The sequence below is a fragment of the Dromiciops gliroides genome, chromosome 1, assembly GCF_019393635.1.
Source record: "Dromiciops gliroides isolate mDroGli1 chromosome 1, mDroGli1.pri, whole genome shotgun sequence".
In the NCBI taxonomy this organism is placed as follows: Eukaryota; Metazoa; Chordata; class Mammalia; order Microbiotheria; family Microbiotheriidae; genus Dromiciops; species Dromiciops gliroides.
In genome coordinates, this window is record NC_057861.1 from 672,129,999 (window position 1) to 672,148,830 (window position 18,832).

An 18,832-nucleotide genomic window follows, 5' to 3' on the forward strand; every position below is an offset into this window, starting at 1 on the left:
GCCACAGCTAGGCCAGTGATAAAAATCAAAGCTTCAAATAATAATTTTAGAAATCAAGCTGCATTTTTTCTAGTAGCAAAGAACTAAAAATAAAGGAGATGCCCACTGATTGGGAAATGGCTAAGCAAACTGTGGTACATGCATGTCACTGAATATTATTGTCCTATAAGAAGCAACAAATGAGATGGAAACAGAAAAGCATGGGAAGACTTGTATGACTGATGCAAGGTGGAGTGAGTAGAACCAGGAAAACAACATATACAAAGACTTCCATGACATTCGTGGAAAAAATAATGACAATGCAACAATCAAAGCTGAAGGCCACGAGATTATAATGATTAAGCTTGGTCCAAAGGAGAGATATGAGATTGTACCTACCTCACTTCTTTGCTGATGTGAGGAACTAGGGGTCCCTCTACATAGAACGTCAGACTTTTTAAATGTCCTGCACTCTATCATTTTCTTTTCCTCTTTTTTAAAAATTCTTTCTTATGGGTGATGGCTCTTTGGGAAGGAGAGGGGCAAGGGTATATTGGAAAGTGTAGGTGAGGTAAAAATAAAAGATATCAATGAAAATTTAGTGTCAAATACTGTGGAGAAGGAAGGGGCTGCCACATGAATGAAGCATGGTAATTATTGTTCCAATCCCCACCACCACCACCAAAAAAAGGAATAGTGCAGTCTGCAAACTACAGGACTGGAAAGTTCAATTCCTAGTAAAATCCTAGGATGTGTCATCAAATGGATGGTTATGGCATCTAAACACAGCACAGGGCAGTGCGGAGTGAGGGAATGGGAATCCCCAGACCTCGGCTTAAATCCCACCCCCAACACTTGCCAGCTCTATGACCCTAGGCAAGTCACTTACCCTCACTGAGTCTCATCTTCCTCATCTTTCAAATGGGAATAATAACAGCACCTACTTTACAAGGCTTTCATAAAAGTTAAATGAGATAACGTAGGTAAAGTGCTTGCAATCCTTAAAACGCCACACAGATATAAACTATAATCTAGATGAGAAAGTGGCAACTGTAAAAAACCAGCAAGGCTTCAGAAGGAATAGATCATGCCAGATTAACTTTATTTCCTTTCTCAAAAGAGTTACTGGAATGAAAGGTCAGGAGAAAGATTCAAATGTACCTTGTCAAATAAGTTTCTGAAATCAAAGTAGGACCTCTCACATTATCCTTGCTGACAAAATGGGATAATGGGTTTGTATTCAGAACTGGTTGAAAGATGGGACCCCAAAAGCCATCATCTTTCATTGGTTGAGGAAAACTTGGGAGTGTGGTCTCCAGTGGATTGAGCAAATGAATGAATAAGGCATTTATTATGTACTTGCTGTGTACAATGGCTCAGGATCCGTCCTTGGCCTTGTACTGTGTAACATTTCCATCAATTACTTGCATAAAGGTATAGATAATATGCTTATCTGCAGATGACACAAAGCTGAGAGGAATGGCTAATGACAGAGTCAAGAACCAAAGAGATCTACCCAGTCTAAAATATTCTAATGAAGTGAAATTTAACAGAGCAATGTACACATCATGCTTCACAAGTACAAGATGATGGTGGCCACAGTGGGTGTGGAAAGTGTCTGAGCATTTTATTGATCAGTATGAGGAAAGAGCATGCTCTGACCTCCAGAATCAAATGGCAAACCCTTTGCTCAGCACTTAAAGCCCTTCAAAACCTGGTCTCTTCCTAACTTTCCAAACTTCACATACTTCATTCCTCTCCATGTCCTCTTATGAGCCAGCTATGCTGTCCTACTTGCCCGTTCTCACACATGATAACTCCATCTCCCACCTCCATGCCTCTGTCCATGGCACTAGCCTGGAGTGCTCTCCCTCCTCATCTCTGCCTTTTAATTTCCTTGATTTCCTTGGAGACTCGGCTCAGATCTCCTTCACAAGATCTTTCCCAGTCTCTCAGTTTGATCTAAAACCAAAATTCCCTAGCAGTTTCTCAAAGGTGGAATTCAGAGAGAAGAGTGAGTTACTGGTATCTGGAGGTCTTTGAGTGTTCAGCGCGCTGTGGATGAGATTCTAGTCAGGTACAGATGAGCCTAACGTCTCTGGGGACCATTCCATCTCTTAAGATGTTATGAGTCAGTAAGCAGAGGACCCCTAAGGTACTTTTCAGCTCTGCCCTTTTATGTTCTAGGTCTCTCCCAGCTCTGGGAGCCGATCATTTTGCAAAACAATGATAAACCAATGACCTTTGAAGGCACAAAGAAACTTGGGTTGTGCAGGCCTGGGGTCCAGCCTGGGGCAGCTAACAGCCTGGGTAGAAGACAATCACTGAGGGGCAGCTAGGTGGTGCAGTGGATAGAGCATAGGCCCTGGATTCAGGAGGACCTGAATTCAAATCTGTCTTCAGACACTTGACATTTACTAGTTGTGTGACCCTGGGCAAGTCACTTAACCCTCATTGACAAGAAGGAGAAGGAGGAAGGAGGAAGGAGGAAGGAGGAAGGAGGAAGGGGGAAGGGGGAAGGGGGAAGGGGGAAGGGGGAAGGGGAAGGGGGAAGGGGAAGGAGGAGGAGAACAAGACAATCACTGAAGGCAGCTGGTTTTCCCAGACCGCACCTTCTGAATGACCCAGCTCTAAGCCTACCGGAGCCTCAGAATGTCATCGACTTTCCTCCTCTTGGGATGGATTATCCTGGGGCTGGGAGACAGAGGAGGAAGCATGCAAGGGGCAGTTGACATGAAGTTACTCCCATAAGCTCTGACACCTCCTTCTCCTCCAAGATCTGAGGCTCCTCCACTTTCCAAGAGGTGGAGGAGAGAACAGAGAGAGGCAGGGGAAAAAGAACTTCAGTTTCCTAAAGGGATCTTGAAGGGTCCTCACCACAACTACCCATTTTTATCTCTCCATGTATTAAGCTGCTGGGCTGGTGGATACCATATAGGAAGGCCTGGGGCAGGGGTGGGGGGGAGGGGAAGAAATTAAGTGATTCACTCAAAGGCACAGAATAAGGGGGAACAGAACTAAGACTCAAATCATACAATTTCAGGTCTAGAGGATAATGAAGAAGGCTTGCACCCCAGTCTAGGTGTCAAACACAGGCCATGTGGTCAGTGAGTGAGCCAGAACTAGATTAAAATGCAACTGTGAAATATTTAACAACATAAGCAAGAATACCACAGAACATAGATAAAGTTAATGTGTGGTTTTCTTCCCTCCTTCCCTCAGCAATAGGAGTTAAGTGACTTTACTAGGGTCACACTACTAGTAAGTATCTGAGGCTAGATTTGAACTCAGGTCCTTTTGACTCCAGGCCCAGTGCTCTATCCACTACACTATCTAGCTGCCCCAATATGTTGTTTTCTAAGTAAATACTCACCCAGAGCGATTCTTATATACATTTTAATGATTTTTATTTGAATTTGACACCACTGCTCCTAGATTTTAACATTAGGCAGGAAGGGACCCTGAGAGGTCATCTAATTCACCCATAAACTAAAAAGGCTGAACTAGATAATACATAGGGTTCCTACCAGCTCCAGTTCCCACAATCTCACCAGGTTTGGAGCAAGCCAAGGCAGGCAAACTCCAAAAGGCCCCAAATTTTTGGACCAGGAAGATACAGTGGCTGGGGATAAAGCCCAGATCTACAACCTACTATGTTTGACCTTGGGCAAATCACCCATCATTCCAATTGTGGGAATTTGAATGTGTGTAACCGCTTCATGGGACTCGTTATTTGCATTAATTGGGACCTAGCAGAGCTCCAGTTTTCTCAACTATAAAATGAGGTTTACCTGGACAAGCTCTAATGTCCCTTCCACTGCTAAACCTTAAGAATGAGACAAGGTGAGGGCAGAGCCAGGAGAGCAGTCTGGAGACAGAATCAGAACCCTATAAACAAGCTCAGCCTCCCATCCAGCCCCTTTTCTGACTATGAAGGGAGAGAGGAAAAGGGAGAGACACGGAAAGAAACACAGAGAGAGACAGAGACAGAGAGACAGACAGACAGAGAGACAGACAGAGACAGAGACATAGAGACAAAAAGTGAACATGTGTGAGCGGGTGTGTGTGTGTGCGCACGTGCATGAGCTCTCCAGAGTCAATCCAAGCTGAGGATTTTCTCCATATCAGCAGTCTAAGGACACAGGGAGAAGACCCAAGGCAGAGATGCTCAGGATCTGCAGATGGCAGACAGCCTTGCATGCAAGGGAGAACAGGGTTCCCTCCTCCACCTGGCACCCCATGAAAGGGCAGGACCTCCCTTCCCAACACCCTCGCCTCTCATGCTGTTCCACGTCCTTCCCCGGGGACACATTATAAAATAAAAAATGCTCAGTGGAAAGTGTTCTCTCTCCCCTCCCTGTTCATCCCCATCTGCTGAAATCCTTCTCAGTGCCTTGCACGTAGTAAACACTTAATAAAGAAATGTTTGTTGAGTTCATTTGAATTCTTTCAAGGCTCAGCTCAGATGACCTTCCCCTGTGTGAAGCCTCCCTTGATCCTTTTCTCTGTCTGTGTGTGTGTGCCTCTCTGTCTCTGTCTCTGTCTGTCTCTGTCTGTCTGTCTGTCTGTCTGTCTGTCTCTCTCTCTGTCTCTGTCTCTCTCTCTCACTCACTCTCTCTCTCTCACACACACACACACACACACACACACACACACACGTGAAAGTGATTTCTCCTCCTCAGATATCCTGAAGGTATTCTGTCTGGCTCTCTCCTTTGAACCCATCACGTTCACCTGTGCATCCCACTACTTATCCATGTACGTGTCACCTCTGTACACCAGACCATAAGCTTCTCTAGGGCACAGACGGTGCTGTCTTCCCTCTGTACATTTCCCTCTGTATGCAGCAGGCACTTATTAAATGTTTGTTGAACTGAACTGAGACCAAGCTCTTGGGGGGGGGGGGCGGCCGGACAGAGGCTTTTTCCATCTCTGTTGTTCTCTTGGCAATAGGCGCAGGCCCTACAAACAGTAAAAACCTAATCAATTCCATAACAAACATCTGTGTGCCTACTATGCATAGAAGCCGGTCCTAGGAACTCAGGAGAGCTCACCAGCTAGCGTGGGGATAACACGTAAGCACAGATAACTAGAACACCCTATATTACCTGATACAAGATGCTAGGGCGAGTAGTAGAGAGAGGGCCCTGGTCATCTGCCTCACAGATACTAGCATAGTGACACTGGGCAAGTCACTTAAACTCTGTAAGTCTCAGTATCCTCATCGATAAAATGGGGATTATAATAGCACCTACTTCCTAGCATTGTGAGGATTAGATGTGATAATACATGCAGAAGAGCTTTGCAAACCTTAAAGTGCTTTATAAATGCCAACTATTATTTGAGCAGCTGGGTGGCTCAGTGGATAAGAGCTCTGCACCTGGAAAAAGGAAGACCTGAGCTCAAATCCAGCTTTAGACATTTACTAGATGTGTGACCCTGGGCAAGTCACTTAACCTCTGCTTGCCTTAATCCACTGGAGAAGGATCATTCCAGTATCTTTGTCAAGAAAACCCCAAGAACAGTATTGGCATGCTATAGCCCACGAGGTCATGAAGTCAGACATGACTGAACAACAACATTATTATTAGATAAAGGTTGCTGTGCACTCCACCACTACCACCTAACAGCTCTTGGGGCCACTATGGATCTTCTGGTCTCTCGATCTCTCTGGCCCTGGCTCTGGCTTTCCTTCCCTCCCTCCCTCCCTCTCTCTCTTCTCTTCTCTCTCCTCCTCTTCCTCTCTCTCCATTTTTCTTTTTGGTGAAGCAATTGGGGTTAAGTGACTTGCCTAGGGTCACACAGCTAGTAATTGTTAAGTGTCTGAGGCTGGATTTGAACTCAGGTCTTCCTGAATCCAGGGCCAGTGCTCTATCCACTGTGCCACCTAGCTACACCCCCCTCTCCTTTCTCTCCACCTTTCCTCTCTCTCCCTCGCCCTCTCTCCTTCCCCTCCATCTCCACACCCCCATAAGACAAAGACCCAGCAAATTAGGGTCCAAGCCCCTCTCCCTATTTAAAGGACTGAAGATTGCCATTACCTCTGGTCAAGCTGCTGCTGCATCTCCTCTGGTCTCTGTGATTCCTTCTAGTAGTCCCCGGATCCCTAGACTAAAAGACACAAGGCTGGGTTTCTGGTTTCCTTACGGCTGCCAAAGGCACTGCCATGCTTCCTGACACCCAAGCTCCATTTCTCACACTGCCCACATCCAGTGGCTATTCCAGTGGTCTTCCTCCATCCTCTCTTCTTTATTCCCTCCTCACCTCTTCTCTGCACTACTGCAGGAGACTCCTAACTGGTGTCCATCCTGTGCTCTCACCACTACACCACCTGCCCCCTTAGCCCAGAAGTGGCATCAGAGCCCCTGTTTAAATGGCACTGTAAAACTGACTATTCATTATTACAGTAGCTGGCATTTCTACAGGGCATGAGAGTTTGCACAATGCTTTTACCCCTTCTCTCATTTGAACATCAATGACAACCCTGGGAAGCAGGTGCTGTTATTATCTCTGTTTTACTGATGAGGAAACCAAGGTCGAAAGAGGTTAGGTAACTTGCCCAGGGTCATAATGCTAGTAAGTGTCTCTGAGGTAGAATTTGAATTCAGCTCCTTCTAGCTCCAAGTCTCTCTATTCACAAGACCAAAATGTCTCTTTCACACAAGATCAAAATGAGTCTCACACACACACACACACACACACACACACACACACACACACACACACACACAATGTGACTCTCCTCTGCTCATAAACATCTACTCCTTCATCTGGGTCTCAATAACAACCCCATGAAGGTGATAATCTAAGTAGCAACATTCCCACTTTACAAAGGAGAAAACTGAGGACCAGACTCATCCAGCTAGGAAACGTTTGGGTCCGGATTCAAACTCAGATGCCAAGCCTAAGTGCTCTTTCCCCAACAAAAGAACCTTCCTACTCCACCCAAGCAATCTTTCAAATGCACAGCCATGTTCCCCTACAAAATGTTAATGAACAAACAATTTAAGCCATTAGCTGATAATCGCCAGCACTTCCAAAATGATTTAAACCTTTCCAAGTACTTTTCTAATAAGCCCCATTCCAGCCATTTTACAAATGAAGAAAGTAAGACTCCAGGAGGTAAGGTGTTTTGTCCAAGGTCATACAGGTAAGAAGTATTTCAATTGGCAAACTGAGCCAACAAATCCAATTAGGGAAACTTTTGCCAAGTGCCTATTATGGTCAAAGCACTGTGATTGGCACCAGGTGGGGTGGAGGAGAGACAAAGAAATAGCTAGTACACCGATCTGCCATGAATCCCACCAATCACAAGGAACACATATAATGTCCCTTTGGGACAAACGGAGGGACAGCTGGTTTCTAAATCTAATGAAATGTTGTGTGTGGGAGAAGACAAAGGTGAGGAACTCAGAGACACACAGGAAACACTGTATGAACAGATGAAGAATGAAATAAGGAGAACTGGGCCAGCATCACACCCAGTGACTACAACAATGGAAGCAAAAAAGCTCAGTCACAGAAAGATGAACTCTAAAAAGCCACGGAGGGTCCAGGAGATCAAATAATGACACCTATCTCCCTCCCTCCTCTTTTCTGGGAGGCATGGGGCTTCTCAGGCAGAATGTCACCTACACTGTTGGATGCAAGTCATTCTATCAAGCTTGGAGATTGGCTTGCTTTGTGACAAAGGAGGGTCCAAGGAAGGAGAGGCACAAAAATGACTGTGGTGTAATAACAAAAGGTACCAAAAATATTAAAATGAAATTTAAAAAAAACTACAAGGGACAGAGTTAGCTACTAGAAGCCATCAGACAACAGACAGGGATGGATCTAGCTTCAGACATTACTAGCTTTTGTGACCCTGGGCAAGTCATTTTACCCTGTTTGCCTCAGCTTCCAAATCTGTAAAATGAACTGGAAATGAAAATAGCAAACTACTCCAATATCTTTGCCAGAAAAACAAATGGGGTCAACAAAGAGTTGGACATGACTAAAACAACTGAACAACAGCAACAAAGGAATAAAGATCCCTTGGCCACCAGGAAGTTGGGCCAGGATCCGAGGAACATGGGAAAAGCTTATCTGGTAATTAGCCCTCAAAGTTACCAATATCATAGAAAGAACCCTGGCCCAGTAGTAGGGAGATCTGGGTTTGAAACTCAGCTCTGTCGCTAACAGACTGGGTGACCTTGGGCAAGTCACTTCCCATTGGGGAAGGTTTCATTTCTTCATCTGTAAAGTTGGGACAGACGATCTTAAAGAGTCCTTCCAACTCCGACATTCCATGGCTCTGTGATTTCACAACATGAGGGAAGAGATTCGTGTCTTCCAGGATCTTGGGAGCCTAAGCCAGTCCCTGTCTGCATCCCAGCCCTCCCAATTCCTCTCTCTGCCACACCCCACCTCCCCACAAAGGAGGTAGTGCCAGCTGGCTATGCCAACAACCCAGTTCTGAGCCCTGTGCACCTCCCTCCACCAGATGTGCTGGCTCCCACCAGGCCCTCCAGCTGTGGGCCCTGCCCTTCCTAGTCCAGCTGTGCTGGCTGCAACTAGTTCCAATGGCTCAGGAGGGACCTGGAAGGGTGACAGCTCCTACAGCAGTGATTCTCCTTCAATCCATTAACAGGCATTTGTTAAGTTGCCTACTATGTGCTAGGCACTGGGACTACAAAGACAAACAATAAGATAAAATGGGGGGGGAGCAGCTAGGTGACACAGTGGATAAAACACTGGCCCTCGATTCAGGAGGACCCGAGTTCAAATCCAGCCTCAAACACTTGACACTTTCTAGCTTTGTGACCCTGGGCAAGTCACTTAACCCTCACTGCCCCGCAAAAAAAGAAAAAAAAGAAACCCATGTTGAGTGCAAAGCCGTCAAATCCAAGTTAGTTTGGAAGGGAGGGTACTAGCAGTTGAGGGGATCAGGAAAAGATTCATGGAGAAGGTGAAGCTAGGGCTGACTCTGCCTTCTACCCACTAGCTAAAGGCAGCAGAAATCCTGAACTCCTCAATGGAGAGCCCCGCCCCACGCCATCCCCTTGCTCGGGTCTCCCTGTTTGCCCTACATTCCAGTCATTTCCCTAGACCCAGCCTCTCAATAATAACAGAAGCACTAAAGGGCAGGCTTAGGGAGACCATACCCTCTATCCCCATCAGACATGCCCTGGACTCCAAATTCTTCCTGTCTCTGTCTATGTGGCCAAGCAGGGCCCAGTCTCAAAGAGGAACAGGCTTCTCATCCCACCCCTGTAACCCCCTCCCTGGGAAATACCAATCACAAGCCATAAGAGCCATTCAGGATCATCTAAGCTGTGTCACAGAGGGGAAAAGCTAGTCCCAGAGTGTAAGAGAACAGCAGAGCCAAGTTTGGAACCCAAGTCCTCTGACCCCAACTCCAGAGTCCTGTCCACTACATGGAGCTGGCTGAAAGGGCCCTTCAATGCCACGAGCCTAGAAAAGGCTTCGGGGACACAGGATCCTATCTTCAAGCATTGGAAGAGGTCATCAGTGTGTTCTATTTGGCCTCAGAGGGCAAAAGGAAGAGCAGTGAAAGCAGGTTAAAGGAAGGAGATTTCGATCTGATGTAAGAGAGAACTTGCTAAAAATCAGAGGGATGCAAAATGAAGACCAGGCTGCCCCTGGCCATGGTCTTCCGGCAAAAGCCAGGCAGCCTGTCTGGTCAGAGACGCCCTAGAGAATTCCTGGCCAGGGCAAAGTGGCACTGGGTGCCCGCATCCATAGACCCCTCCCAACTCTGAAATTCTTAACATCTGGGAGAGTCCAACCTCTTCATTTCACGTTAGAGGGGAAAGAAACACAAAGGCTTAAGGATACAGAGCCAAGGTCACATGGCTTGTCCATGTCGGTGGTAGAATTCGAACCTGTCTTCTGACTCCAAAGTTCTCCTTTCTGCTCCAAATCTCCCCCATTCTCCCTAGAAGCTCAGCCCCCACATCCTGTTCTACCTTCCTGTTGTATTCCAATCCAAATGCCGCCTCCCTCCAGGAAGCTTTCCAAGATCTCCCTGTTAGACTATGTAAGGTCCGAGAGCATTAAGGTTAAGTGCACTCCTGGTACACTTCAAACGATGGGGGTTCCTTTGGAGTTTCTCTTCTTCCCTTAGTAACCTTTCACTTTCACTGGCTGACCCGGGTGCTTGGGAGACTTCCCTTCCTCATCTCTGCCTTCTGGTTTCCTTGGCTTCCTTCAAGTCCCAGCTAAAATTCCCGCCATTTAGAGGAAGCCTTCCTCAATCCCCCTTAATTCTAGGGCCTTCTCCCGGTTTTTCCTGTTTAGCCTGGGCATAGTCTGTTTGTAGTTGCTTGTTTCTATCTTGGCTCCTCCATTAGATTATAAACTCCTTGAGGGCAAGGATTATCTTTTGCCTCTTTTCATAATTAGCACAGTGCCTGGAATATTGTAGGCACTTAATAAATGTTTAATGATTGCCTGATTAAATCTCAAGCTCCCCAAAAGCAAGGACTATGTCTTCTCTAAACTGTGTAACTTCTCTCCAAGAGTCCAACACAATGGACACTTGACAGACTACTAGTAGACTAGAAGAGGGCAGGTAGGCAGTATAGTGGTTAGAGCGCTGGGCCTGGAGTCTGGAAGACTCATCATTGTGAATTCAAGTCTGCCTTCAGATGCTTACTAGCTGTGTGATCCTGTGCGAGCCACTTCACCCTGTTTGACTCAGTTTCCTCATCTGGAAAATGGGCTAGAGAAGGAAATGGCAAACCTCTCCTGTATCTTTGCCAAGAAAACCCCAAATGGGGTCATGAAGAGTCAGACAGGACTGAACAGACTAGAAACGCCTTGAGGGCGGAGTACTTTTCATATCAATCTTTGCATCCCCAGCACACTTTAGAAGAATTTCCAAAGAACAGTTATGACCACTGGGAGTGGGCAGGTATTCTGCATAACTAAAGAACCCTAATCACTAGCCAGGATGTCTATAATTCCACCCCAACAGTTTGAAGACAAAGAAATAGCTCATCGCATGTGTGCTTGTAGGAGTAGGATTCTCCCTTGCAGAGAGGTACAAGGGAGATACTGGGTTTCAGTCCTGAACAGCTGAGCCCACTAACTTTGGAGTCCTGAAACATAAACATATAATAAGCAAGTATTGATAAATTGACAGTAAGGCAGCCTGGAAACAGTGCCCCACTTTAAGGAGCTAAAAGTCAAGTAAAAGAAAGGCAAGATGAGCAGACAGAGAAAGGTGAGGACCATAGAAAGTTTCTTCAGTAACAAGGAAGACCAAGGGGTACCCTCAGATGAAGATGTCAATATCAGGGCCCCTATATGTAAAGCTTCCAAGAAAAATATGAATTGGTCTCAGGTCATAGAGGTGCTCAAGAACTTTGAAGATAAAGTTAGAGAGATAGAGGAAAAAAAGGAAAGAGAAATGATGGAGATGCAGAAAATACATGAGAAAAAAGTCAACAGCTTGAAAAGTCAAATTGGCCAAATGGAAAAGGAGGTACAAAAGCTCTCTGATGAAAATAATTGCCTAAGAATGAGGATTGAAGAAATGGAAGCCAGTGACTTTATGAGAAACCAAGACACAATAAAGCAAATCCAAATGAATAAATAAATAGAGGGCAATGTGAAATATCTTCTGGGAAAAACCGCTGACATGGAAAATAGGTCCAGGAGACAGGAGGGACCCACACTCTTACAAGCCATGTAACCTTTGAGCAAGTCATTGTCTTCCAGCCTGCTTCTTCATCTGCCAAGTAGAAGCTAGCCCTTCTAACCCATCTCACAGATTTGTGAGGAAAACACATTGTAAACTTTATATAGAAAATGATGATGGTGATAATTCCTTTAAGTTAAAACTTCAGGTCCTGATAAAGTGCACCTCTCCATTGTAGGAGATAACAGAATTTTAAGAGCTAAAAAAGGGATTTTTAGAGACAACCTAGTCCAATCTTCTCAATTTACAGAAAAGAAAACTGAGGCCCAGGAAGGCAAGTTCGGTATGGTGGAAAGCAGGGATCTCAAATCAAGAAATCTGGATTAGAATCCCGGTAACAATTACAACCTGTGTGACCTTGGGTAAATCACTAAATACACACAAATCTAATCCTGTTGATTTCCTACCAGTCATTTCAAGCCAATTCAATGCAGTCTCCTCCAGAGAGCCTTCCTTGATTAGCCCAGCTGCTAAGGACCTTTTCCTTCAAACCTCCCATGAAGCTTTGTGTCCAGTGACCTGGGAGAGACTGGAGCATGTCTAGGGTTAAAATGAACAGAGGGCTGGGAAGTGCAGTCTTTCTACCTGTCCAGCCTGGGAGACAGAGACAATGGGCTCCCACACTCCCTTGACTCCATCCCATCTCTAGTTGACTGAAGGGTTCCCAGCTCCTGCTAAGGGGATTCTCATAAGCCGCCTCCTCAAGCCCTTCATTACTAAGACCACCTGGCTTGCGTCTGAACACAATCTCCATGGGTGTTTGATTGTCCTGATACTTCCCCAAGCTGGGGGGGGGGGGAAGGGGGGGGCGCTTTCGCTGAGCTTGCTGTTCCATCCTCATGAACAGTCTCTGAGAGATCTCTGGTGTAAGAGATGTCCTGCCTTTCCGTCATTCAACCCCTGCTGAATTCAGTACCAAAGCTGATTCAAAACACACGCCTCCCATACAGATATATACACATGCAGGACCCACAGGGGGTCTGGGATGGGGAAACCAACTCCCTCAAAACCCCTCCCCCCAAATCCTACAGCCAATGGCTTCCCGGTGCTGCCAAAGCCCCCAGGGTTCACCCTACCCCTCCCTAAGAGGAGATGTGGGACTGTGAGCTCACTCCTAAACCCAACCTAACCCATCCCAGAGCTCACAGAGCCCAGCTCCCAGGTCCCTGCAGAGTGGGGGGCAGCCCCTGGGGTGGGGCGGAGCCACGAGAGAGGAATTTAACCCTTTGAAGGCAACAGTTTCTCCATCGTGGCCCCAGAATTCGAGTTCTCTCATGTCAGGGATAAATCTCCACTTCTTCCCAGGCCAATCACTCATCACTACTCCTAGTTCCCGGACCATCCTAACCCCGTTCCAAATCACTCCCCACTTTTTTCTTCTATATACCCCTCCCCCAGGGTAACCTGGGAAGTTGGAGTAGGGAGTGTATATACGGGATTTCTGGGGCCGTCAGTGGAAACAGTGGTACTAAGGGAGATGATGGAAGTTAGGGGGTGGGGATCAGTTGGGGGGGGGGCTAAATAACAGTGGGACAAGCCTACTGGGAGTGAGTTGGGGACACTTGAGGGTCAGGTTTAACTGGACTGCGAGCCCAGGGCAGTAAATGGGAGGGGAGCTAGCTATGGGTTCCTGTTCGGCAATTGGGTAGGGGTGAGTTTAAGACGGGTTCGGAGAAGCAAAAACCGGGGTTTAGGATGGAACAGAGACTAGCGGGAGGTTTCTTGTATGAGATGAGGAGATCTTGCTCTCTACTGCTTAAGTAAGGAGTTTGGGGAAAAGAGGAGGGGGGGACGGAGAGAATTTGGTGGTCTGAGAAGAGTGGACTGGGCTCTGATGGGATTGTGGGGTGTGTTGTGTGGGGGGTTATGCTAGTTGAGAGATAAGTACCCTCTTGCTATTTGGGGGGGTGGGTGGGACAGGGAGGGAGGACCGGTTATTGGGGTGTCCCAGTTGTCTTTCCACTTGGGAAATCTGGAGGAGGACGAGGATGAGGGACCAGGGAACTGGCTTTAATTGGAAGAAGGACGATTCCCAATTACCTTGGGACCTTTGGGAATGAGTTAGGGCTAAGATATGGGGAAGATGGACTGCTCACCTATCTATTCCTCGGGAGGTATGGATGGCTCCCTGCCGGGGCTGTGGGGATATCTGCGATGGGGTCAAGATTTGAGAGTGGGGAGGCTGGCTTAGGCTGAGACGGGGGTGGGGTGCTATGCCGGGGCTGTGGGGCTTTGGGTGGCCGAGAGGGTTTGGGATGGGACGCTCGCTTGGGTCTGACAAGGAGCTGGATATCGGTTGGGGGCTGGGGGGAGCTGGGGACGGGGGCTGGGGGATGGGAGCGGGGTCCCCACTGTCCTCCTACCATTTTGCCGCCAGCGCTGGGGGCTCACAGGGCCCAGCTGGATCCTCCTCCTCCCGCCCCCGGCACCCAGGGCCGGGCCGCTCCATGAAGCGCCGCGCTGGGGGGGCCCTCGGGGACAGGGACACGGACCTGGACCTGGACCTCCGGCCTCCGCGCTGCCCGGGCCCCCGGGGCCGCCCCCCAGCTCAGAGCCTGGGGCATGGCCCCCCGGCTGGGGGAGGGGAAGAGAGGGGAGGGGGAGGGGAAGAGGCTGGAGCCGGAGCTCGGGGGTGGGGGGGCTGCAGGGAGGCTCAGAGCCCCGCGCCGGGCCCCGCGCCCATCCCGGCTGGGTGGCGGCGCTGCAGCAGCGGCGGCGGCAGCTGCGGGAGCCGCGAGCGGAGGCCGGAGAGGGATGCGCGGCCGGCGGAGAGATGCAGGAAGCCGGGGCCGCGCGCGGAGTCCGAGCCTCTGCGGTGGCGGCGGCGGCAGCAGCGGCTGAAGCCTCCCCGGCCCCGAGCCCCGGATTGGAGGCTCCGCATCAGATGGGGCGGCCGTCTGGACGTTTAAAGGGACAGGCCACCTTTTCCGCCGGCTCCGCGGGGCGCGCAGTGAGTCGGGAACGGGGGAGTGGGGAGGGGAGGACACGCGTGGTGCACTCAGCCCACGCCCACCCGCTCCCGCCCCACGCTCCCGGGAATGGGGAGATGGAGCCTTGGGGATCTCAAAGACCTGGTCACCTGGCTGGACACACACGCCCCGCGGGCGGGTGCCGGGTGGCGGGCGGGAGGAGGACCGGGAATCTGCGGGGAGGGGGTGGGGCTGGAGGGGAACGGAGGTCATATGACCCATCCTCCACCTCCGCTTCAGAGGAGCATCTTAGTAGTTGTGTGACCTTGGGCAAGTCCCTTCACTCCATTGGGCCTCAGTTTCCTCCTTTGCGAAAGGAAGGGGTCGGACTAAATGCTCTCGTGCCTCCTCCCACCTGTGATATTGTGTGAAGCCCATGGAGTGGTTTAATCACCCATACCCCATCCCCCATGCCTGACCAGGTGCTGGGAAGTTCCTCCTGGGTCTAACCTTCTCTTGCTGCTCTGGAGCTGCATTCCTTCAAAGGTCAGCTCCAGACGGCATTGGCCAGGCCCCACGTCCCCCTCCTTATTTCCATCAAAGCTCCCCAGCGCATTGACTGCCAAGCCCGCTCTTAGGAAAGATCCTGTCCTTCCTTTTTCCACCTCCAGTCCTTAGAGACAAGAATTCCCCACTCCAACCTTGGATCACAGTTCGGACTTTTGTTCTCATTGATCGGTGTGTGTGTGTGTGTGTGTGTGTGTGTGTGTCCCAACCATATGAGGTGTTCCCTTCGAACGGGGAATTTCTCTCTCGTCTAACCTGCTGGGGGGTGGGTAGGGTGGGGTGGGGTTGGGGCGGGGCAGACAGAGAAACGTGCACACCAGAAGGGTGTACTCTGCAGAGGTTTGCTGACTGGTCCTGATGCTCCATGCCTAGTCGATTTACCATAGACCATTATCTGCTTTAACAAGCCGGGGGAACGCGTCCATCATCAAGACAGACTGAGTCAATGTAGGGGAAAGAACCTGTGGGACCTTGGACAAGTCCCTTCCCCTTTCTACCTTTATTTGTAAAATGACGGGGAGGGGATTCTCCAAAATCCCTAACAGCTCTGTCATTCACTTTACAGAGGAGGAAACCCAGACCCAGGGAAGTGAAGGGACGTGCCCAAAAGTAATAGACTCTGTTTTACGGGTCCCTCCGCATTTCGTGACTCTATAACCCATTCATACACTGGGCATTTTCATTCTAACAGGAAGTCTTAAGACAAAAGAATGAACCTCTTAATAGTTGGGTTTCAGGAATCGGGAAGCAGGTGGGCAAGATATTTCAGAAGCAGGCCACCTCTGTAGGTGGGTACCTGATTTTCCTATGCATGAGGGCAATTCCAGAGGGGATTCTCACTCTTCTCCCCTTCTCTATCATCCTCTTCTTCCATTGGGTGGCTAGTCCCTGTATCTGACCTGCCTGGATCTGCCATTCGAACTCCCCTCCCATATTACCAAATGCCTAGTGGACATTTTTGAACTGGTTGTTCCACAGGCACCTCAAAGTCACCATGCCCCAAGGTTCATTACCTTCCCCACCCCCCAAACCCACCCCCTTTTGAACGTCCCAAAGGTGTCAAAAGCTGTGCCCTCATGGGCTCCTCACTCTCGGCCCACATAGCCAATCAGTTGCTAAATCTGGTAATTTCTTCCATTACAATATTTCCACAGTATAGGTCCCCTTCTCTCCACCCACAGAGCCACCACCCTAATTTGGGTCATCATCTCTTCTAAACTGAATTATTGTGATAGTTTTCTTTTGCAATAGTCTCCCCGCCTGAAGTCTCACCATACTCTAATTTATCCTCCACACAGCTTGCTAAATTGATTTTCCTAAAATATAGGTCACTCCCCTACTCAATAAACTCCAGTGGCTCCCCATTACCTCTAGAATCAAATATAAACTCTGTTTGGCATTTTAAAAGCCCTTCACAAGCTGCCCCCAACATACTTGTCTAGACTTATTACATATTACTTCCCTTTATGAACCTTTTGGTCCAGTAAATCTGTCTTCTTACTGTGTCTCATAGAGGAAACACCATTTCCCACCTCTGTGCCTTTACATTGGCCATCTCTCATGCCTAAAATACATCCCCCCTTCACTTCTGCCTCTTTGAATCCCTACCGTCTTTTTTTTTTTTTTTTTTTGCAGGGCAATGGGGGTTAAGTGACTTTCCCAGGGTCACACAGCTAGTAAGTGTCAAGTGTCTGAGGCTGGATTTGAACTCAGGTCCACCTGAATCCAGAACTGGTACTTTATCCACTGTGACACCTAGCTTTCCCCATCCCTACCATCTTTCAAAAGTTATCTATGGGGCAGTGGATAAAGCACCAGTCCTGGATTCAGGAGGACCTGAGTTCAAATCTGGCCTCAGACCCTTGACACTTACTAGCTGAGTGACCCTGGGAAAGTCACTTAACCCTCATTGCCTTGAACAGGCACGCACAGATACGAGCACACACACACACACACACACACACACACACACACACACACAGTTGTTTCCCTCAACTCAAAGGAAACTACTTAAGAACAGGGACTGTTTCATTTTTTGTCTTTGTATCACCAGCAGCTAACATAATGTCTGGCACGTGGTAGTTACTTAGTAAATGGTTTTTGATTGATAGACTAGGCCATTGATAGTTCCCCCCCCCCTTTAACATAAACACACACATATGCCTGGTCTCCTTATAATCAGGAACATATCTGTTTTGTGGGCATGTCACATCTGTAGCCCATGAAGGAACCCATGTCTGTAATGCATGCCTCACCACGGAGCCTGTGCCACATGACAGGGCTGTTCATTAGGGCCCTGTGCCCACTCCATCTCAAAGAAGAAAGTCAGCAAGACCCCAGAGAACAGGAGGGATGCTGAAACCTACCGACAGAGCCAGAAAGACAGATGGTGCCCTGAGTGCTGAGTATGAATCAACACATTTGGGTCTGGTTACCTCGGTACTTAGTGCAGGGCCCAAGAGGCCTTCCAGGTTCAGAGAAAAACGTTTCCTAGCGATAGGTTGTTCTCTCTTCCTAGACACTGGGTGGTTCCTGATGTGGGTCCCAGGGTGAGTCCTGAGCCTGGGACAGGGGATGAGCTTGAACCCTAGTCACAGACTGGGCCCCTATCTTGCCAATGAATTCCAGAAAGAATGAATTCAGTTAGAAGTTAATTAAACATAAAATTAATTTCCCCCCACCTCATCCCAGTTAAGGACCCTAGAGTTGAAGATCTCAAATATCCTTTCAATGATCCTTCCTGATGAGGCCAGAGTCAGAGGAAGGGGGATAATTGCACCAGCTAGAAGGGCTGTGAGGCCTCCTCAGCCTGGGGAGGAGGCCAGAGAAGGGAAGGCCCTGGGCCATCCAGGAAGAAGAGAGTCCTTTCTCTTTTATTTGAGGGACTGCATGTATACTGGTTATCCAGAGCTCTGGTGCAAGGGGTGCACTTGAAGGAAAGCTTTGTCTCAAAGATAATTGGTGGCTCCCAAGGGAAGTGAGATGCTTCACTGGGGTCAGACTTGGCTCTTCCTATTCATACCTCACCTAATGCTTTTTTAAAACTTTAACATTCCATTTGGTCCTCACAGCACCCCATTTGACAGAAGCATAAACTGAGGCTCAGAGGGGGAGGTGACTTGCCTTGGTCCCCACAGAGACTTAGTGGTAGAGCTGGAACTGGATGTCTGGTCTCCTGACTCTCAGGCCTGGGCTCTTTTCCAGGCAGCCTCTCCAGAGTCCTCTTCCATTCCCCCCTCAATCCCTCCTTGCTGCCAGCCAGCTGCACGCAGGGGGGTGGGGAGATGAAGACAGAGGTTTCCAAAGAGGCCATGCAGATTATTGCTGGCTGGGGTGGGGTGGGGGTGAGAACCGCCTGACTCTAGGGAAAGCCAAAGACCTCTCCTCCATGCCCCCCAATGGCCTGACACACCCTGGCCTGTCCCCAACCTCACGCTGCCCCCAAATCAAAGGGGGGGAGGATAGAGAGAGGATGGTAGAATAAAAAGACCCATTTCTCCCAGCTGGGAGGAAGGGGGTGGGGAGAATAATGCTGATTTTTGGCACTGCCAGACCTGGCAGGAGCCAAAGGAAGCCAGAGGAGCAGGAAAGTTAAGTTGGCGGTAGAGGGATTGGGAGGCCTAAGGGAACTTGGGGAAGAAAGGAAGAGACACACACTGAGCCCATCAAACCC

The 18,832-nt window shown here is 48.7% G+C and overlaps 2 protein-coding genes across 2 annotated transcripts in view; both read right to left on the reverse strand.

The window, feature by feature from the left end:
- Positions 1–14,421, reverse strand: part of ZBTB47 (zinc finger and BTB domain containing 47) — a 45,815-nt gene extending 31,394 nt beyond the window's left edge. The window contains 1 exon segment of the mRNA XM_044004847.1: positions 14,047–14,421. The gene's annotated coding sequence lies outside the window, so the exon portion shown is untranslated.
- Positions 14,071–16,092, reverse strand: LOC122753449 (splicing factor, proline- and glutamine-rich-like). The gene is made up of 3 exons (XM_044000848.1): positions 16,059–16,092; positions 15,053–15,265; positions 14,071–14,825 (listed from the first exon to the last, which is right to left on the reverse strand). The coding sequence occupies exons 1-3, from the start codon at positions 16,090–16,092 to the stop codon at positions 14,071–14,073; spliced, it is 1,002 nt and encodes a 333-aa protein (XP_043856783.1).
- Between the last annotated feature and the right edge of the window lie 2,740 nt (positions 16,093–18,832).